Raw genomic sequence first — 22,806 nt, 5'->3', positions numbered from 1 at the left:
ATATGCAAATAAAGCTTAAAACGGACAAATATATTTTGCAATTGATGTATAAATGAAACCCAAAACGAACAGAAATTAAATAAATAACCAATGCAAATAAACGTACAAAATATACTGAATAAATAAATCTTAAAACAAGTGAACCTAAATTAAATACGCAAATCAAGCTTGAAACGAACAAATTCTACAAACAAGAGTTTGGGTATCGCCTCCTTATTTAACTTTAAAAGTCTAAAACCTACTGCATCATTGGTGCTTTACTGAAAACTTCACGTGTCTTGAACAGTCCTGGAAAGTACAAATAGAATCAAATTGAATATGACAAATGATGATACTAATTGTTGAAAGATCATCAGTTCAAGATTTCATTTTACTGTAATTTTTATTTTCATATTCAATGCTGTAATAAGGGGAAACGAAAATATTTGCAATATAATTCGTTCTCAGTGAAGTACCAATGACGAAGTAGGCTTTAGGTCTTTATAGTTAAGGAAGGGGGTAGTATCCAAGCTCTTGTTTGTACTGAAACTATATGTATCTTGAACAGTCTTGAAAAGAGTTAATAATGTGCGCTCCGAAAAGCGGATGAAGATTTACTAGATGTTTTCAGGGGGAAATTGTCCACGGATTGTTCTGGGTACCCGGCTGACTCACCGTATTTCAAACAGTAGGCTCTGCGAAAAATTTGGTTCAATCCCGTTTTCTTGTGCTATAATGAAAGAAAGGTTGAGATGGTTAGGGCAAGTTCCGCGGATGAAGGGTGATAGATTGCTTAAGATTGTCCTTTTCGGCCAACCGTCTAATACTAAACGGAAAGCAGGTCGTCCTTGTCTGGGTGGAAGGATGTCACAAAGAAAGATTTAAAGAAAATGGGAACTTTCTGGGATTTTGTAAAGAGGGATACTTTGAATAGATTGGGATGGAGGAGGAGCGTGCGTAGCTGTGCCGGCCTCAGGCGGTTTGATGCTGCGATGGATTGTTACTTAGTAGTATGATTGTTTTTTTTTTTTTTTTTTTTCGTTTTGCGTTTCATTTGTTCTTTACTAGTAATTTCTGGTCGTTTTGAGTTTGAATTTTAACAGGTATTTGTATCTGCTGATTTCAAGTTTAATATGACCTTTAATTTTCTTTGAAAAACTTCATTTTCGGAAATATATATTTAATTAATATATTTTTATGTTGTTATATTAATTAATATATTTTTAATTAATTTTTGGCTGCAAAAAGTTTGAAGTTTTTAAAAAATTCTTTATTTCAAGATCAATTTTTTTTTCAACATCAAACTATCAACAAAGTATCAAAACTAGTATCAAAGTAACAATATCAAATTAAAAAAATAACAAAGTAAAGAAAACATCAAAGTAAACAAGGTGTCAAAGTTACAATAAGCAACTTGCATAACTTAAAGTCCTTGCACCGTAAACCGAAGTTGCCACGTAAATCACTAAATCTAAGCATCAAAGTAAACAAAGTATCAAAGTAAAAATAAGCAAGTTCCGTAGCACAGAGCCATTCCCCCAGGGTTTGGAAGGGTGATAAGAGACTAGCACTCACAATCAGTATATAAAGCTACCCTCCCGATTTGTGCTGCAAATGGGAGGATATTCAGAGGTTGGGTTTGATGTTACGGGGTAGACGGGGATGGCGGTGCACAACTTCCCATCGGTGACCCTGTTTTCACTAATCTTAGTGTACAGCTAGCAGCGCATCCAGGAAATCCAGAATCAAACATGTCCTTTTTTCTTAAAAAATAACCTGAAAAAAGGAAACTAGAACTTTTCTATACACGACCACCTCTTCCATGAAAACCTTTTTCCTTCTGGGCATGTCAAATTCTTCCCTCGGGCTGCATGGGGGTATGTTGAACCCGAGTAGTTTGGCATCTGATTGTTGGACTGTTTCAAACTTAATGACTGTCTCAAAATTTTGATCAGATACATTTTGGGAAAATAGGGTGTGTGTGTGAGGTGGAATGCCCTCTGATCACTTTTGATGACTCTTAAAAGATAACTAAAACTTTCAATTTCCAATCAAATGAGCCATCTCTGAAGTTTATACGGCCACCCCTTACATTAAACCTTATATGCCCTCGGGGAATATCTTAAAGCAATTTTTCATTTTTGAAGACTTGAAAACCTCTGTACTCTGTATTTAAATTGTAAGAACAGAAGTAGTAATAGTAGTATTCCCAAAAGTTTCAACTTAATAAAATGTAAAAGGTAAAGGATACGGCATTAGACTTTACAATCCCTACCGGCGGTGCTGATCTCCGTTTGTTGGCCCTTAAGCCAGGAAGTGCAATGGGGGTTGGGGGCCAACCATCCTGTGCTTTCGCACACCCTTCCTGTTTACCTTCCCCAGATTTCTCCAGGTACCCATTTAGAGCTGGGTCGAGTCTGGCTAAGCTTACAGAGTCACGCTACAGACCTCCGTCCCAAACTGAACAATCGGGTACACTGGGATTCGAACCCGCGTTCTTTCAGACAAAGGATCCTAAATCCAGCGCACCAATCCACTCGGCCAGGACTACTCATGTTAATTTACCCCCAGTCATTTTCGATATATTGTTGAGGTGTCTTATTGGCAACCATAAACACAATGCCTCGCGATTTATTTTAAAGCAACATTTAGTTTTGAATCATAATGGGCCAATTGCATAATTATGGGGGGTTGACATGCCTAATATCTCTAAAGATATAGTTGCCAGACCGTTTTACTATACAGAACAAAATGGCTGTCTCAAAATTTTGACTGGATGTCTTTCAAAAAGGAATAGGCTTGTGAGAAGTGCTTTTCCTCCAATCTCTTGTTACTCATAAAAAGGGCACCAGAGACTCGCACTGTAGTTGGAGTGCAAGGGGGAGGGCTTCCCCCTTCTTATATCTATTAAGAAATTTTAAACAAGTAAAAACAAAGTGAAAACATTTTAAATATATTTTGTTTTCAGTAAAGTGCAAGTTATGTTCTGGTCTTGAGAAGGCATGGGGGTTTTCAGCCCTGCTCATGTAGTTAGGCTCTTTTCTTTGTTGTATGATTTAAATAAACAAAATGCGTTTAAAATGTTTTAACTTTTTTAACTTTGATAAATTAAGAATTATCATAACTTTTAAGGAATATATCAGTATATGTATATTAAATTGACAATCCACAGCCATTTTTTTCAGTAAAGGGCAAATTATGTTGTGGTCTGGAGAAGGTATGGGGGTTGTCAAAGACAAAATTTCCAGACCTTCCAACTACATTGAACAAAATGGCTATCTCAAAATTTTGATTAGACATTTTTTGGGAATTGATGGGTGGGGGGAGGGGCTTGTTGCTCTCCAATTACTTTTGACCAATAAAAAGGGCACTAGCCTTTTCAATTTCCAATCGAATGAGCCTTTTTGGAAGTTTCTACGACAACAAATGGCCATCTTAAAATTTCTGTCAGATGCATTTTGGGAAAATACGAGGTTTGCGGGGGGGAAAGTTATACACCCTGCGATCACTTTGAATCTTCAAAAGGACACTAGAGCTTCTGATTACCATTCCAACGAGCCCCCTCCGAATTTTATCCGATCCCCCTTCTTTATATACCTTATTCTGCCCCTAGGGTATAACAAACATTACCCTGAGGGATGTGGGGGGTTGTCATCCTCAAAGACATAATTTCCGGACCTTTCAATTACGCTGAACGAATAAAATGGCTATCTCATAATTTTAATTGGATGTGTTTGGGGAAATGGTGTGCGTGGGAGGGGGGTTAGTTGCCCTCCAATCACTTTCGACTATTAAAATGAGAACTGACCCTTTCAATTTCCAATCGAATGAGCTGTTGTTGAAGTTTTTTCGATAACAAATGGCCATCTCAAAATTTCCATCAGATACATTTTGGGAAATACGAGGTGTGTGTGGGGGGGGGGTATCCATCCCCTTGATCACTTTTAATCTTAAAAAGGGCACTACAATTCTGATTACCAATCCAATGAGCCCCCTCCAAAGTTTATACGATCACCCTTTCTATATATATATATATATATATATATATATATATATATATATATATATATATATATATATATATATATATATATATATATATATATATATATATATATATATATATATATATATATATATACCTTATATGCCCCCAGGGCATAACTTAAAACCCTTGCCCTCAGGGTTTCGGGGGGGAGTGTCATCCTAAAAAAAAACATTATTTTTCGGACCTTTTAATTAGTTGAACAAAATGGTTATCCAAATTTGATTGGATGCATTTGGGGAAAGGATGGGGGTGGGAGGGGGCTAGTTGCCCTCCAATCACTTTCGACTATTAAAAAGGGCACTGGCTCTTTCAATTTCCAATCGAATGAGATGTTTTTGAAGTTTATACGAAAAAAATGGGAGTATGGGGGGAGGTATCCACCCTCTCGTCACTCTGAATCTTGAAAAAGGTACCAGAACTTCTGATTACCAATCCAATGAGCCCCCTTGGAAGTTTATATGATCACCCTCTTATATATACCTTATATGCCCCCAGGGCATAACTTATCAACCTTGCCCTGAGGGCTCTGGGGCTGGATGTCTTCCTAAAAAGACATAATTAACGGACCTTTCAATTATGTTGAACAAAATGACAATCTCAAACATTTTATTGGATAAATTTGGGGAAACGGTGGGCGTGGGAGGGGGGTTAGTTGCCCTCCTTTTTTTACTATTAAAAAGGGAACTGGCTCTTTCAATTTCCAATCGAATGAGCTGTTGTCGAAGTTTCTTCGACAACAAGTGGTCATCTCAAAATTTCTATCAGATATATTTTGCAAAAATACGACATGTGTGGGGTATTCACCGCCTGATCACTTTGAATTTTAAGAAGTGCACTAGAACTTTTGATTACAAATTCAATGAGCCCCCTCCGAAGTTTATACGACCTCCCTTTCTATATATACCTAATATTCCCCCAGAGTATAACTTACAAACCTTGCCCTGAGCGCTCTGGGGGGTTTTCATCCTAAAAGACATAAAATCTGGACCATTCAATTACTTTGAAAAAATGGCTATCTCAAAATTTTGATTGGATGTGTTTAGGGAAAGGGTGGGTGTGGAAGGGGGGTTAGTTTCCCTCCCATTACTTTCGACAATTAAAAAGGGCACTGGCTCTTTCATTTTCCAATCAAATGAGCTGTTTTCGAAGTGTCTACGACACCAAATGGCCATCTCAAAATTTCTATCGGATGCATTTCGGGAAAAATGCGAGGTTTGGGGTAGGAGCTATCCACCCTCCGATCACTCTGAATCTTAAAAAGGGCGCTAGATCTTCTGATTATAAATCCAACGAGCTCCCTCCGAAGTTTATAGGATCACCCTTTCTATATATGTCAAGTCTATTATCAGATGACGGATTTTATGGGTTTTCGGAGGATGGAAGCTATTTTGAGCGGACTGATGGAGTGGAAGGGCTTTTCGCTAGAATGTTTTGAGTAGTAGATCATATGAAGATAAGAGAAATGTAAGAAAAATAAAGCAATCATTACGTGTGATTTAAGAAGGTGTGAAGTGGAAGCTATGGATAAATTGCTGAAGATCTTGGAAGATGCAAGTAAACGGCACAATAGTAAAATATTTTATTGGCATGTTAAATCGTAATAAAGTTATAGGAAATAATGAAAATGGAAACGTTTGTGACAGTTCGGAAGTGAAGATAGATTTATTTTGCTAGGAAGAATTACAGACAGTATTAAAAAGATTAAAAAACAAGTGAGGCCCCAGTTGCTCATAGTTTGGTAAATGAGTATTTTCAATTCGGTGGTTGTAAAGTCAGAGAAGTCATTGATGATTCTTAATAGGATTTTTGAAAAAGAGGTGAAAGAAGTAACTGGCGATTTTAGGAAGACTTCAGTTAAACCCCTCTAGTATGATGATACTTTTTTAGGCTTAGAGATGTATGTAACATCTTAAGAGAAGAACAGTACGGTTTTAGGAAGGGGAAAGCATGCATCGCCCAAATTTTCACTCTTAAGATAATATTTTAGAAAAGCCTGAGTCATCAGACCCATTTAGACCCATTTCAACCTTGATCCGCCGAACGTGTCCTACCCATATCATGCTTTTTTAAATTAATTATTGTTATTTTCACTAGTTATATTATTAGAAATTAAAAAATTTGGTAACGCAAGAAAAGCCCGATCTTTCCGATATGACTGTTGGGAGTCAATGCATCATTGGACAAACAAGAAACAAGGAGAATGGTCAAACAGGAGCGTTTACTGAAAATGTTTGTTTGAAGGTTTGATATCAGAATAATATAATATAAGGCTTGATTTCTTCAAATTCAGGCTACTTTAGTTGCCTGGCTCCATAAAAAAAAGAAATTGAAATTTGTAAGAGATCTGACATACAGAAATACTATTAATGATTCTTATAAGCGGGTTTTGGTGTGTTACGTGAAGTTCGTAATGCTTAGAAACACTGCTAAACTATTCAACTTAAATATCCTCCGCTACCCAAGGACACTTGATATATGCAGGAGCTGCCACTGGTTTTTTCATATTCCTGTAGCTACCGGAACATCCTCGAAATTGGGTTGAAATGAGTTTTTGAGATTTTATTCTTCGTCATATTAGCATTGTCTTAACGTACCATTCTCTTGTCTTTGTGTATCCACGTGGCTTTGGAGGTGGTCTTCTGCGTATATCTTCCAATTTCTCCTTGGGCTTTTCAGTAACAACATCTCTAATGTTCGCTTTTGTTTTTGGAATTCCGCTTCAGTTGAGATTAATTATCGATCCCTTTACAGAAATCTATACAAAATTTCATTAAATAAAGATACATTGGCTTTTTATTTTCAATGTCCCTGTAGTTTATGCACTGCCATATAAAAATATTGTAATTATCAGGTCGGGGAGTCTTGTTAAGCAAAAAATCGATTGTGGCAATGAAAATGTGTTCTAACATAAAATCCAAGGTTGAATAATTGCTCTTTGAAAATACTTAGCGTTTTCAATGGCTTTTGTTTAATATAATGGACAATCTCCAAAAAAAAAAATATATATATATATATATACTAGCCTAATACTGTACTTGAGTGTTACAAAAACAGTATTTCATATTTCACTGGATTCTCGAAGTGTTATTCAAAGCCTAGGTAACGACATGACTACCATATTTGACTACCTATTTGACTACCTATATTTGACTACCTAAATTTGTGTTTTCGTCGATGGAGTAAATTTTACATTCAAAGACTTAATTACGTAATTAAATGACATACAATGACTTGTTAAGATTTCGAAAACCAGTAATAATAATTTACACTCTTTAACTAATAAACTTCTAGTAAAAATCGTGTCCAATTTCTGTGAATTTTGGAATTGTTGCTCTTTTAGAAAGACATACCTTCAATAAAAGCTGGCTTTCAACTTTTTGAACCTTAGTGGTCACTGGGCATGTTCTTAACAAAGTCGCTTTGAGCTCCGTTGCTAATGAAATTTATCATCATTCAAGTTGTCTTATAGCCCTTCTTTTTCTTATGCCATCCCATCTTGACACTTATCTGATTTTGTCGTTATATTGACAATGCTTAGGGAAATTTGGTCATAACTATTTCTTGCATACTGTATACCAATAAAAGATGTTCAGAAGAATAATTCAAAAGACGATATCGTAAACAAAATTTGCAATAAAACGAAGAAAGAAAGTCTTTTACTGTCTGTAAGATTTTATTTAAGCCCTTAATTGCGTGTCTTGTTATCTTGAACACACTTCCTTAGTCAGCTCGTTGGTTTCACGCTTTTGAGGCTTAACAAAAGTAGCAAATTCTCTGTACTTCCATATTTTTTGTCTTTCTTTTACTTTTCTCCCTTTCATACCTATCTTTTAGATGGTCTGGCTTATTCCCCTAGAAAATACCTCTCCGCGGAAAATTCCCCCTTGAAAATCCCCCAACATGTAAAACTGAGCAGCTACAATGGAAGTATGACAAATAAAGGAAATTAAAATAATATACCTATATTCCAAATGTAGGAAGAATATGTGGCGTAGAATATGCTGCAGTATTTATTTTTACATTTGTTTTTTCGTGTTTCTGCAAAACTTTTTTCCCTGATTAGTTTGAAACTTAAAGCCGTAAGTCATTTTGGTCAAAGGGACTAATGTACATAAAATTGTTCGAAGAATTTGTCCCTTTGAAATTGGTTCCTCCTCTAACAAAGAGGGACCCAAAAACGACCGAATTTTTTGACTGCCCTTGGGAGGGAGCTAATTCGGTTGGAAGCCCCTATGTTAACCTTTTTTACCCTACTATGATAACTTAACTCCCAGAAACATGGAAAAAAGAACTGAAATAAAGTGAAAATGCAAAAATGAATACTATAAGACACCAGGAGTCAACCACTTCTTTTGGCTCCGAGTCAAAATCAACCACAATATGAATATTAAAGGACCTGGGGTGTGTGATATTTTCATTTTAAAGCAGTTTTTTAGTGAATAATAAAAAAGGTAGCATTATGAAAAGTATTCCACTCTGCTTTTAAACTTTATTTGTTATTATGAAACTAAATAAATTCCTAAGGCTCATTTTGCGGTAATCTGCAGGCCATAGGCTGCCAACCCCTGTTCTCCACCACATATTTTGCCTATATTAGGAATGTAGGTAAAAATATTCCATTTTATTTTGTGAATTGTTTGTATTTGTCATACTTTCTCTGTAGCCGCTCAATTTTATGTAAGGTGGGAATTTTCCACGGGGGGGGGATAGGCCTTGTACAATTTTGTGTTTGTATAATGTCGAGTATCTATGAAGAGCTAGTAGTTGGGCATGTTTTATTCTCTGTTACACATGGTCACTTAGCCTTGATCATGGCGTAATTGCTTTGTTTTGTAATTTTTTCTCAGATAAGTTGATTGATTGACCAATATAAAAAAGAACTTTTATTACCGCTTGTCCTATATCATTTTGGACTTGAACAAAGAATTCATCTCTAATCTTCATTGCACTGCCATTTGTTAACTATCCTTTATTCATGTGACAAAATTTATAAATGTCATTTTTAAACACCTCGTGGAGCGCTATTTTTCAAACTAATAGCAAGGTTTCAATGCGATGGATCTAGCAATTAATAACTAAACTAGTAACATAATGCTTGCACCTCTTATTTTTGCTGAAATACCAACAGAAAACCTCATGTTCATCCTTATGCGCTAGGAGTCAGTAGTTTCTTAGTTGATTATCATTTGGAATTCTATATCCCATTTTGATTAAGCATATTCTTTCCCTGTTGGCTGTCTCTTTGATCATTTTAGATTCTTTACTTTTCTTTTTTGTATTGTTTGTTTATTACTTTTTTGACGACTTTTATAATTTATTTTTCTTGGCCCCTTCAAGCTAGCCTTTGGGGTCTTGACTTTTTTTTTCCTGTTTTTATGTTCACTCAGTGTTTTGTAGTCTTGTCGCAGTGAATAAATTACTGATTGATTGATCGGGCTCACTTAAACAGTAAATGTAGCTGATAACCATAATATACCCGAAATACTATTCAAAAATTTACCAGTGATTTATTTATGCTTTTTCATAATTACTTGTTGGGTTTAATTCACATACAGACCGCTGTTGATGGACTAAAAACTACTGCTCTAAGCGGTTTTTAGTTTATGGATATCTCTTGTAGTGTAGAATATGTATTTCTTGGGTAATACCTTAAAGCTGCTCCATTGTATTTCTGTTTTGTTTTCCTCTTAACATTTCTATTTTTTATAGGTCTGTACCAAGCCCTTCTTTACGCAAAACAGAAGAAATTACCAGGGACAAGGTCAGATTTTTATTTAATTTTGTAATAAAGAGCTTTTTTGACACTTTTGGAGGGAACGGGGGGGGGGGTTAACAATCTTCTCGAAAAATATTGAGTAAGACATTAATCACAAAAAGGTGCCTGGAGAGGAAATGTAATGTTGTTTCCGTAATTAAGAAATCCTAGTAGTATACTCTAAACAAAACGAAAATAAAATAAATCAATAGCTCCGGAATTCTTGTCCGAAATCTATGTGCTGCTTTTGCTTTTATTTCCAAGCGACTAGAATAATTAAGAAAAAACAAGGGGGTGAGGTTCTTTGTCCTTCATGGCTGGATAAAGGAAAGCATAGAATTCTAGAATGTAAAGTCTTTGATCACAAGAAATTCAGATGGCAAAATCTGCGTTATCTAAGGTGGTGGTCACAACCTACGGCTCGTGACGGCAAGCTGCTCTTTCGCGTTAAAATGTAGCTTTTTAGCAACTCTTGGTTTTTCTCATTATGCATGTTCCACTACCAAGGCCGTATCAAGGAGGAGGGGGTACCAGGTTTGACCCTTCCCTCCCCCTTAAGTTTTTGTCCGACTCGTAAAAAAGTAACACAAATACACATAAAGAGCTTTTTGGTGCCTTTTATAAAGTTTTGTTTTATAAATTTAGTTTTTTGTTGTTTTTTTTACGTAGAAATGTGTGTAAAATTTGGAAATGTGCTTTACAAAAGGTTTTGAGCTGTTGAATGCTTAAGTTAACAATCTAATCCAAAATAGTTCTTACAAAATTCAAGAAAGTTCTTGCAAAACCTTACGGTTGATGACGATGGAAGCTAATTAAATAAAACTTCGAAAGAAATTAGGAAGTTTTGATAATGTCAAGTACTATTTAATAGTAACTTAACTAGAATATGCTACTACTACTACCAACAACTCGCCGCAACACCAAGCTGCTTGAGGCCAACACAGCTACGCAGGCTCCTCATCCATCCCAATCTATTCAAAGCCTCTCTCTTTACACCCTCCCAAGAAGTGCTATTTCCCTTGAATCTTCTTTTATGATATACTCCCACCCCAACCGCGGACGACCTGCCTTCCGCTTAGCCCTAGACGGTTGACCAAAAAGGACAATCTTCGACAACCTGTCATCCTTCATCCGCAGAACGTGCCCTAGCCATCTCAACCTTTCTCTCCTTATAGCCCTAGAGAGCGGGATTCTACCACACTTTTCATATAGCCTACTGTTTGAAATACGGTAAATCAGCTCGGTACCCAGAATAATCTGTAGGCAATTTCTCTGGGAAACATCTGTCAAGTCTTTATCCGCTTTTCTGGACGTCCATGCTTCAGAACCATATTTGACCACTGTCGTCACTATAGCTTCCAATATTCTAATCTTGGTTTGAGGACTTATCTTCCTATTTTTCCACACTTTTTTTTAACTATGATAAAACTCCCTGAGCCTTGACTATTCTACTTTTAATATCTTCACTGCTTCCACTGTCTTTACTAATAATATTACCGAGGTAACTGAAGCTGTCCACCTGATCAATCTTTTCGTTACCCTACTTCACCTTTTCTTCTTCACTTATTCCAAGCCTTAGCGATTTAGTCTGCTTAACATCAATTTTCAAACCTACTTTATAACCTTGCACTCTAAAAAATTGAATTTTGATACCAATAGCTACATCAAAAGAATCGCATTTTAATGCTGATGTTAGATATATAAGTTTCATCAAGTTTAGTCTCACCCATCAAAAGTTACGAGCCTGAAAAAATTTGCCTTATTTTAGAAAATAGGGGGAAACACCCCCTTAAAGTCATACAATCTTAACGAAAGTCACACCATCAGATTCAGTGTATCATTGAACCTTGAAGTTTCAAGCTCCTATCTACAAAAATGTGGAATTTTGTTGTTTTTTTTTTTTGCCAGAAGGCAGATCACGTATGCGTGTTTATTTGTTTGTTTGTCTGTTGTTGTTTTTTTTTTTTTTTTTTTTTTTTTTTTTTTCTATGGGTGATCGTATCGACCAAGTGGTCCTAGAATGTTGCAAAAGGGCTCATTCTAACGGAAATGAAAAGTTCTAGTGCCCTTTTTAAGCGACCAAAAAATTGGAGGGCACCTTGGCCCCCTCCCACGCTAATTATTTTCCCAAAGTCAACGGATCAAAATTCTGAGATAGCCATTTTATTCAATGTAGTCAAAAAACCTTATAACTATGTCTTCGGGGACGACTTACTTCCCCACAGTCCCCATGGGAGGGGCTACAAGTTACAAACTTTGACCAGTGCTTACATATAGCAATGGTTACTGGGAAGTGTACAGACGTTATCAGGGGGATTTTTTGGTTGGGGTGAGGGGTTGAGAAGAAGGGTATATGTTGGGGGAACTTTCTGTCGAGGAATATGTCATGGGGGAAGCAAATTTCCATGAAGGGAGCGCAGGATTTTCTAGCATTATTAAAAAAAACAATGAAAAAATAAATATGGAAAAGTTTTTTCAACTGGAAGTAAGGAGCAGCATTAAAACTTAAAACGAACAGAAATTACTAGGCATATGAGGGGCTCACCTCCTCCTAATACCTCGCTCTTCACGCTAAAGTATTTTTAATAATTTCAACTATTTATTCTACGGCTTTTGTGAGTCGGTCATTCTTAATGAATTGGGACAAAATTTAAGTTTTAGTGTAAAGAGCGAGGTACTGACAAGGGGGTGAAATCCCTCATATATGTAATAAAAACATGAGAATACAAAAGTTCGTTACGTAGGCTAATTTATAAATTATGTATATCTTTTACTAATAAAAACATTCGTAAAAAATTAAAAGTTCTAGTTGCCTTTTTAGGTAACGAAAAAATCGGAGGGCAATTAGGCTTCCTCCCCCACTCCTTTTTTCTCAAAATCATTCGATCAAAACTATGAGAAAGCCATTTAGCCAAAAAAATAAATATACAAATTTCATTTTAATTATTCCTCTGCGGAGAGCCAAAATCAAAACATGCATTGATTCAAAAACGTTCAGAAATTAAATAAAAAAAAGTTTTTTTAACTGAAAGTAAGGAGCGACATTAAAACTTAAAACGAACAGAAATTACTTCGTATATGAGAGGGGCTGCTTCCTCATCAACGCCCCGCTCTTTACGCTAAAATTTTTTACTGTTTTAAAAAGAAGAGTTGAGAGAAAGAGTCATACTTTAGCGTAAAGAGCGGAGTGTTGATGAGGAAGCAGCCCCTTTCATATACAAAATAATTTCTGTTCGTTTTAAGTTTTAATGTCGCTCCTTACTTTCAGTTAAAAAAAACTTGTTATTTTTATTTAATAATTCAAAAAATATAAACTTTTTCAAACAGTTTGTGGTAACGAACTGTTTTGAAAGGAGCAACCCGGCTCAATAGTAACCGAAACTGTAAAAAAACGGGATTTTGATATCAATAGTTTTTTTATTGTTGCAAGAAGTAGAACTGTTACAAAGAGTCAAACTTTAACGTAAAGAGCGGGACGTTGAGGAGGGGACAGCTTCTTTCATATACGGAATAATTTCTGTTCGTTTTAAGTTTTAATGTCAATCTTTACTTTCAGTTGAAAAAAATTGTTTTTTTATTTAATTTTATAAAAAAGACGCCATTGTTTCCTTACTGTAAAAGATTTCGCTTGTCTTCTCCCTATAAATTTACGCGAGAGTTCCCCGTGCTGTAGGTAATCGAATTAGAAGGCTACAGTTCTCACTATTTTGTTCTGTAAATTTTCCGTTTTGCTCTAACCGACATATGAGCAAGGAGTCTCATAATTTTTTTTTTTTTTTTACGCTACAGGTAATGTGATCCCTGCCCGATCCAAAGTTCAGACGAGACTAATTATTCATAAACTTTAAATTCGGAATAAATTAGGGGGCTGAATGTAGAATGTCACAAGAAACAAAAATATGCTTACTTGCGGGACTGTATCCAGAATTTTGTTCGGGGGAAGATAGGTGGGTGGGAGAGTATGTCAAAAGAACTTTTTGGGGGAGGGGGTAATGTTTTACCCCTATTTTAAGTCCAATTTACGAGTTATAGAAGTATTTTTTAGTTGTTTAGGAGAAACAGTTTTTCCCCTGTATTTTGCGACCAATTTAAGAGTCTAAGAAGTGCTTTAGGGGGGGGGGATAGGTTCAAAATCGGTAACACCCACCCCTGGATGTGTCCCTGTTCGATTGGCTATATATTTATACTCTTTAATTGTGGGCATGTTCAATCTTGACGTACGACAATTCTTTTTGATTTTATGGGGGTCAACAATTACAAAACAAAGGAAGAAAAAGAATGAGCATCTTAGAACTAGATAGCCGTTTCTGACTGAGCATTCTATTTTGTTTGCTCAGATATAAATCATAAAAGTAATATAACTTGAAAGCAAGAAGAAAACGAAGCAACATTTTAAAAGAAATTACTGTCAGTAACAACATTTAGCAGCACACCTTCAAAAGAGAGACACCCCTCCTCCATCCTCTTATATTTCAGTTATAAAGCATAAAAGTAATGTAACTTAAAAGAAAGAAGAAAAAATAAGTATAAATTTAAAAGAAATTACCTTAACGTGCAGCAACGTGCCTGCAATATTAGGAACTCCTCCCTTCTCCGAGGTTAGCCATCCGCATCCTGTCCAACGGTTTGGATGGCCAGTAGTTAAAATGGGGAAAAAAATGGTCAAGTTCCCTTTGGATCTTGCGACCTTTCGGAACAATAACAAATATATACACGCTTTTCATGTCAGATCATCTCAACCATGGAGCTATAGGCTACTGTTGCTTGGCCTACTTAATCACGCTCCCGTTGTCAATACAACTTCCTTTGATGGCAATTATCTATTTTTCGGATGTAATTCAAAAATTGAACTCGTGGTATTTTAACATATGTGAAAATCTTCTAACGAATTATATCAGGAGCCTACTTTAGCCACACTGTGAAGCTCTGCTAATCGTGAATGAGAAAAAAGCGCCTCTGCTATCCTCGCAATCATCTCAGAAATAAACTCCTTTAGTGCTTCACTTGCGTGTTAGTGACGTCAAATGTGAAATGAAATGAATGAAGTGTAGTTGGTTGTTTTTATTATTTGGTCAGTTTTGGTTTGGTTTTGGTGTTGTTAAGGTTTTGTTTGGATGGTTGTATTGTGTTGAAGATATGAACGAAAATAATGCCATACATTTAAGGATATTAGATGAAACTTATGACGTTTCTTGGTCAAATATTTTCTTTTATGGTATGTTAAACGCTTATATTTATTTCTGCACGGTGTTAATTTAGAGAAATATAGGAGAGGGACAAAACAAAATTTTAAAGTCTAGGTTGACAATGTTTTGTTGTTTTGTTTTTTTTTTTTCAATGAAAACGCAAAAGAAAAAAAAGAAAATGCCAAAAAAACCAAAGAAAAAAATGCAACGGAAAATCCCCCAAAAATCTCGAAATCTAGGGGAGAGGCAATGCTTCATTTACTGATGAGAGTGGGCATTGGCAGATCCAGAGTGTTATCTGGAATGACTTTTTTTGCTCGATAAATTCGTATAGATGTAGATTGTGTGGTTAAAATGCAGCCTAGACAAGTGGGGGCACTGGCGGAGGGGCCGGGGGGCCACGGGCCATCTCCAATAATTTTTTGGCGCCCTCTTATCCTGTTTTTTCTTCTTTTTTACTCCTTTTTTGGAATAAGTTTGTCAATTCGGTCAATAATTGGCACCTGGGCCCCTCAAGATTTTGCTCATTAGCACCCTTGTCACATTGGGCCTCCCCCAATATTTTGCTCTAGATTCATCCCTGAGTAGGGGGGCTCTCCCCCTGGATCCACCGTTAGTGATTTATGGGTAGACCAAGTAGCGAAAAAGGCCAAACTAGAGAACATGTATTGAACGGTGTAAAATTGAATATCTCGAAAATAAGGAGATTTTGAAAGTTTAGGAGAGAAGTGCCTTCTTGGGATGGGTAAGTCATGTGGAAGAATTGAGTTTTGAACCGAATAACAAACCGAAAAGGTGGTAGACAGGTCCCCATAGATGTATGCGAATTTTGCTAATTGTCTAGCTACGGAGTGGTGAGCTTTGTAATTGTTACGAGTAAAAGCCTGAACAATCATGGCAGCTCCATTAAAACAAGCGTGAATACTTACGTATATTATTCCTAATAGTGTATGAGTTTACTCTACCACCCCCTTGAAGCGATACTATATATGCTTCCGATATATTTTGCGGGACTCTTCTTGTTATTTTATGGGAAACAGATTTAGTGGTTGGCACCTCCAGAAGGAAAAACTACAAAATTTTTAAAACCACTTTAGAAAATTCTAAAAAAAATAGCATTCCTAGAAGGCCCATCACTTTACCCCCTCTCCCCTAATGTGCAAATATGTAGCCCAAATCACATTATTAAATTTTCTTCGATAGTTGCCATTGCCCTTGCTTGTTTGGCGTTAAATAAATTTGAAGATAAGAAATCGCCTATGGAAAATTGATTGAGTATGATTAATTCAGGCTATTTATTTGCACGTTGGGAAGAGGGGGCCGGTAAAGTAAATTGATAAGTTTTTTTGGAATGATCTAAGACCTTATTTTAGAAATCTTAAAAATAGTTTTCAGAATTTTATAATGTTTTCTTCTGGAGTGTTTCCTTCCAACTACTAAAATAGTAGCTGTTACGGCCAATTGTTGGGAAGAAAAAGAATAGAAATAAGGAAGTATTTGTATTTGATAGGGTTTCCTTCAAATGTGTCCCTCTGTTTAACAAATACTGTGAACCTTCTTATATCTATGTCGACTTTGGGAATAGAAATAATGATTATACCGATGGTGTCCATTTAGTTCGTCGAATGAGAGAAAGGTCTAAACAGTTGCTTTGAGCTTCTGTCAGCACCCCTTAATCGTATGGGTCTTTAAAAACTTTTAAATCTGAATTTTATTTCTAACATTCAAGTTGGATTGTCCTCTTTCCGTTGATTTGATTGTATATTAATCAAAAAACGAGATTAAGTGGCCAGGAATCTCATTTGCGATATTCCCTTTTCAAATGTTAATGATTGCATTAGTAATGTCCGAGTGCATATGGTAGGGTTTCTCCTAATCGCTGTCTATTTTACCATAGGGTGCTAGGATACCTCTAGGCTGCTTCTTGCGTTCTTTCCGTTCTTATGGCACTTGGTATTGACCAATTGACATATAGCAATCGCAAATTCTGTCGGTCTGTCTGTTTGTCGGTCCCGGTTTTGCTACTTTAGGCACTTCCAGGTAAGCTAGGACGATGAAATTAGGCAGGCTTACCAGGTACCGGACTAAATTAAATTAAAAATAGTCGTTTTCCCGATTTGACCATCTGGGGGGGGGAGTGGGGGCCGGTTAATTCGGAAAAAATAGAAAAAATGAAGTATTTTTAACTTACGAACGGTTGATCAGATCTTAATGAAATTTGATGTTTGGAAGGATATCGTGTCTCAGAGCTGTTATTTTAAATCTCGACTGGATCTGGTGGCATTGGTGGAGGGGAGTTGGGAGGGGGAAATTTAAAATCTTGGAAAACACTTAGAGTGGAGGGATCGGGATGAAACTTGGTGGGAAAAATAAGCACAAGTCCTAGATACATGATTGACATAACCGGAACGGATCCGCTCTCTTTGGGGTAGTGGGGGGGGGGGTTAATTCTGAAAAATTAGAAAAAATCAGGTATTTTTAACTTACGAACGGGTGATCGGATCTCAATGAAATTTGACATTTAGAAGGATATCGTGTCTCAGAGCTCTTATTTAAATCCCAACCGGACCTGGTGACATAGGGGGAGTTTGGGGGAACCTAAAATCATGGAAAATGCTTAGATAGGAGGGATAGGGATGAAACTTGGTGGGAAAAATAAGCAGAAGTCTTAGATACGTAATTGACATAATTGGAACGGATCCGCTCTATGGGGGGGGGGGTTAATTCTAAAAAATTGGAAAAAATGATGTATTTTAAACTTACGAAAGAGTGATCGGATCTTCATGAAACTTCGTATTTAGAAGGACCTCGGAACTCAGATCTCTTATTTTAAATCTCAACTGGATCCAGCGTCATTGGGGATCTTAGACCGGAAATCTTAGAAAATACTTAAAGTGGAGAGATCAGGATGAAACTGGATGGGAAGAATAAAAACATGTCTAAGATACGTGACTGACATAACCAGACAGGATCTGCTCTCTTTGGTGGAGTTGGGGGGGGGTAATTCGGAAAAATGAGGTATTGGTAACTTAAGAAAGGGTGACCGGATCTTAGTGAAATAAATATTAAAAAAAAACTAGTTTTTTTAACTGAAAGTAAGGAGCGACATTAAAACTTAAAACGAACAGAAATTACTCCGTATATGAAATGGGTTGTCCCCTCCGCAATCCCTCCCTCTTTGCGCTAAAGTTTTTAGTCGTTTTAAAAAATAGAATTGTGGCAAAGAGTCAAACTTTAGCGTAAAGAGCAATGAATTGCGGAGGGGACAACCCATTTCATATACGGAGTAACTTCTGTTCGTTTTAAGTTTTAATGTCGCTCCTTACTTTCAGTTAAAAAAACTTTTTTTTTATTTAATTTCTGAACGTTTTTGAATTAATGCATGTTAGATTTTGGCTCTCCGCATATAAATTATTAATTCTTTTTTTTTTTTGGCTAAATGGCTTTCTCTTAGTTTTGATCAGACTATTTTGAAAGATAAGGAGTGGGGTCTAGTTGCCCTCCAATTTTTCGGTTGCTTAAAAAGGCAACTAGAACTTTTAATTTTCAACGAACGTTTTTATTAGTAAAAATATATGTAACTTAAGAATTAACTTACGTAACGAACTTTTATATTCTTATATTTTTATTATTAATATGAGGGGGTTTGTCCCCTCGTTAATACCTCGCTCTTTACACTAAATCTTAAGTTTTGTCCCAATTCTTTAAGAATGATCCCTGAATCAGAAAGGCCGTAGAATAAATAGTTGAAATCACTAGAAATACTTTTGCATAAAGAGCGAGGTATTTATCTTCTCCTAAATACCTCGCTCTTTATGCTAAAGTATTTTTAGAACCGCTCATATGCGTAATAATCTCTGTTCGTTTTAGGTTTTAATGCTACTCCTTACTTTCAATTGAAAAAACTTTTTCATGTTTATTTGTTCATTGTTTTTTTTTTATAGTAATGCTAGAAAATCCCGCGCCCTGTTCATTGAATTTATCTTCCCCCATGACATATTCCTCCAAGGAAAGATCCTCCCACATATCTCCCTCCCCTCAACCCAACCCCAAACCAAAAAAATCCCCTGAAAACGTCTGTACACTTCCCAATAACCATTACTGCATGTAAACACTGGTCAAAGTTTGTAACTGGCAGCCCCTCCCCCGGGGATTGTGGGAGAGTAATTCATCCCCAAAGACATAGTTATTATGGTTTTCAACTATGTGGAACAAAATGGCTATCTCAGAATTTTGATCCGTTGACTTTGGGAAAAAATGAGCGTGGGAGGGGGCCTAGGTGCCCTCCAATTTTTTGGTCACTTAAAAAGGGCACTAGAACTTTTCATTTCCGTTAGAATGAGCCCTCTTGCGACATTCTAGGACCACTTGGTCGATACGATGACCCCTGGGAAAAAAAACAAACAAACAAATAAACACGCACCCGTAATCTGTCTTCTGGCAAAAAATACGTAATTCCACATTTTTGTAGATAGGAGCTTGAAATTTTTGCTATTGGGTTCTCTGATACGCTGAATGCGATGGTGTCATTTTCGTTAAAGTTCTATGACTTTTAGGGGGTGTTTCCCCTATTTTCCAAAATAAGGCAAATTTTCTCAGGCCCGTAACTTTTGATGACAAAGACTAAATTTGATGAAACTTAAATATTTAAGACCAGCATGGAAATTTGATTGTTTTGATGTATCTTTTAGCATCAAAATTCCGTTTTTTAGAGTTTCGTTTACTATTGAGCCGGGTCGCTCCTTACTATAGTTCGTTACCACGAACTGTTTGATTTGATATCTAGAAGGATCTTTTGCTTTAAAGCTCTAATTTTAAATTCCGATCAGATCCTGTGACATTGGGGGAGTTGGAGGGGGAAACCGGAATTCTTGGAAAACGTGAAAATTGGGGTATTTTTATCTTACGAATAGGTGGTCGGATCTTAATGAAACTTGATATATATATATATATATATATATATATATATATATATATATATATATATATATATATATATATATATATATAGAAGGATCTTATCTCTCAGATGATCCATTTTCGACTCGAATTGGATCCGGGGACATAGGGGGTTGGAAGAGGGAAACAGAAATCTTGGAAAACGCTGAGAGTGGAGAGATCGGGATGAAACTTGATGGGAAGAATAAGCACAAGCTCTAGATACGTGATTGACATAATTGGAACGGATCCATTCTCTTTGGAGGAGCTGAGGGTGGTGGTGGTGTTAATTTGGAAAAATTAGAAAAATCGAGGTATTTTTGACTTAAGAACGGGTGACCGGATCTTAATGAAATTTGATGTTTAGAAGGAATTCATGTCTCAGAGCTCTTATTTGAAATCCCGACCAGATCTGTTCACATTGGGGGGAGTTGGAGGGGGAAATCTTGGAAAACGCTTTGAGTGGAGGAATCGGGATGAAGCTTGGTGGTTAGAATAAGCAAATGTCCTTGATACGTGATTGACGTAACCGTACTGGATTCACTCTCTTTGGGGGAGTTGGGGGGAGGGGTTCAGTGATTTGGCGTATGGTGCTTCTGGGCGTGCTAGGACGATGAAAATTGGTAGGCGTGTCAGGGAGCTGCAAATTGACTTGATAAAGTAGTTTCCCAGATTCGACCATCTGGGGGGCTAAAGGGAGAGGAAAAATTAGAAAAAATGAGGTATTTATTACTTACGAGTGGGTGATCGGATCTTAATGAATTTTGATATTTAGAATGACATCGTGACTCAGAGCTCTTATTTTGAATCCTGACCGGCATTAAGCCTCCGATTTTGCTTTTAAATCTATCTATTGATTCTTAGAATTTTGATAGAGCTCATACCATATGAGCTCTTGGCTCTTAGCTCTTCTTGCCTCGTCACAAGTGCCATATGAGCTCTTAGCTCTTGTTTTTGTTCATTAACATTTTTTTATTATTGTTTTTTTTTTAAGTAAAGTAATTATTTTCATCCTTACAACTGAAATTTCAACTTTTATGTCTAATGCCAAAAAGGTCGTGTTCTTCTTTGCTTTCTTCTTGCAATTTTAAAAAAGACTTATTTTTCTTCAAGTCTTGCCATTCACTATACAATAAATTAATCAGAGTGTTCATCAGATGTCTGAGACCGGTATTCTGGTTTAGTGCATCTCCCATTAATAAATCTCCTTTTATTGCCTTCACAGATATTCCCAGTGGCCTTAGGCTCAACTCTACTAGTGACAACTGAAAAGACCATTCAGCAGTCATCTAATATAGACCTCTTTATTTGCTTTTAGCCCTTTTAAAAAAGTTTTAGTTATGTTTCATCGGCCATCTAGTTTTAATTGAAAGATAATTTGTTTTTCTTTTATGAACAAATGGGATATAATTTGTGCTCGGATAAATTGAATCGGATCCATATTCGAATTAACCCCTAACATCACATTTAATTTTTTCAGTTTTTATCAACCACCAGGGCTCAGGCGAGATGTCTCATCACTTTTACAGGAATGATTCCATACAGAATGCCGAGTGATATAACCTCCAGGCTGGTTCAAATGGAATTACAAATGAATTAATTGAACGCATATTTTGGAAATTCTGCTTAACATTAATTGAAATAAACATGTTTCGTAAGATCCTTTTCTTCCCATAGTCGGCCAATTGTGTTTGAACTAAGGCTGGGAAGTAGATGTAGGTTTTTATTGGGTAAGAATGAGTGGTGATGGAGGCCTGTATTTGGATCGCGTTCTTTGATGCCAGATACACCTGGGTGCTAAATATTCTGCTGTTGTTTTACCCAGTTTGTCGTAGACTTTGGCTTCTATTGAACCTTCCCATGAATGAATCAACTGGTTTGATAGAATAACCCATTTGGGATATGGTTCCGGATAGATTTGGAGTGCCGAAATAGGCTTTTTTCAAATGTAATTGAAGCGAGCAGTATACCTACGTGTTAGCTTTGTCAATTTGGCAAACTATGGCAAAAGAGCGAAAGTTCCTCACCAGTAGGTGGATAATACACTTGTAGAAAACAGTCTTTAACGCCAAATCCACTTTTTCCTTTAAATATAGGGGGTACAGCCTGTCGTACTAGCCCTATTCTGGATCCTCTAGAGCAGCACCAAGTGAGTTTGGGAGCTTTAGCGTAAAGTGAGTAGCCATAGACAGCAACAGGTCTCACGCAGAACTTGTATAAAGGGTTAACCGAGCTACGTGAAAGAAGGCTTTTAGAGTGAAGAATTAGTCCCAACTTTCCAGCCTGATATAGCACGATTTCATTGAGGAGGGGGCTTCAAGAAAAACAGCCAAGAAAAGAATTTTCAGACGACAAAGTTTACTGTGTTGATAGCTTCTTTTTTCAAAATAAAGCTGGGTATGCAACTTGGGACCTTGGATCTAGAGATAGGTGGCCTCTTTGCTTTCTAAAGTTGACAATCCAAATATTAGACCAATGCTCGATATCCGGAAGATTCGTTCGAAAGGATAGGGAAGAATAGAGGGGCTTCCGGTTTTTGAGATGGCTGAATGGGATGCTGTGTCTTTGGTCAAGAAGCTTAGAGAATTCCTTAGGCTGTCCCAATATAATTGGCTGGGGCCTAGGATTCTTCCTTGGAGAACCACAGCCTACGCCATAAGTCACCGAACATAAAACTAATAAGGTAAACCTCTGGTGTTATTTTTACTCTTCAAAAAAGGAGGTTTAAATAATGCATACTTTTTTAACAGTTTCCTATAAAAGTTCAGGAAGTTCTGACTGAAAAATTCAAATATGCTTTTTGATCTCCATAGAGAAGCATAGTTGGAGTAGGATTAGCATAAAATCCCCTTTAGCAACCAGTATGTATGTATGTATATATTTATTTTCCATCAAAAGAA

At 36.5% G+C, this 22,806-nt stretch overlaps 1 protein-coding gene and 1 long non-coding RNA gene across 2 annotated transcripts in view; one reads left to right on the top strand and one right to left on the bottom strand.

The window, feature by feature from the left end:
* LOC136028198 (nuclear pore complex protein Nup93-like) overlaps positions 1 to 21,566 on the top strand; it is a 73,966-nt gene extending 52,400 nt beyond the window's left edge. Inside the window, exons 14-15 of the mRNA XM_065705913.1 lie at positions 9,737 to 9,788; positions 21,387 to 21,566. Of these exons, the coding sequence (XP_065561985.1) occupies positions 9,737 to 9,788; positions 21,387 to 21,506 (172 nt within the window). The 3' untranslated portion in view covers positions 21,507 to 21,566. The remainder of the gene's footprint in view (positions 1 to 9,736; positions 9,789 to 21,386) is intronic.
* LOC136028201 (uncharacterized) lies at positions 1,707 to 14,681 on the bottom strand. The gene is made up of 2 exons (XR_010617758.1): positions 14,329 to 14,681; positions 1,707 to 1,755 (listed from the first exon to the last, which is right to left on the bottom strand). It is a non-coding gene; the product is annotated as an uncharacterized LOC136028201 (long non-coding RNA).
* Positions 21,567 to 22,806: the final 1,240 nt, after the last annotated feature.

The sequence above is a fragment of the Artemia franciscana genome, chromosome 6 (assembly GCF_032884065.1).
Source record: "Artemia franciscana chromosome 6, ASM3288406v1, whole genome shotgun sequence".
Taxonomy (NCBI): domain Eukaryota; kingdom Metazoa; phylum Arthropoda; class Branchiopoda; order Anostraca; family Artemiidae; genus Artemia; species Artemia franciscana.
The sequence above is the reverse complement of the archived record's forward strand: the minus strand, read 5'-3'. Positions and strand labels throughout refer to the sequence as shown.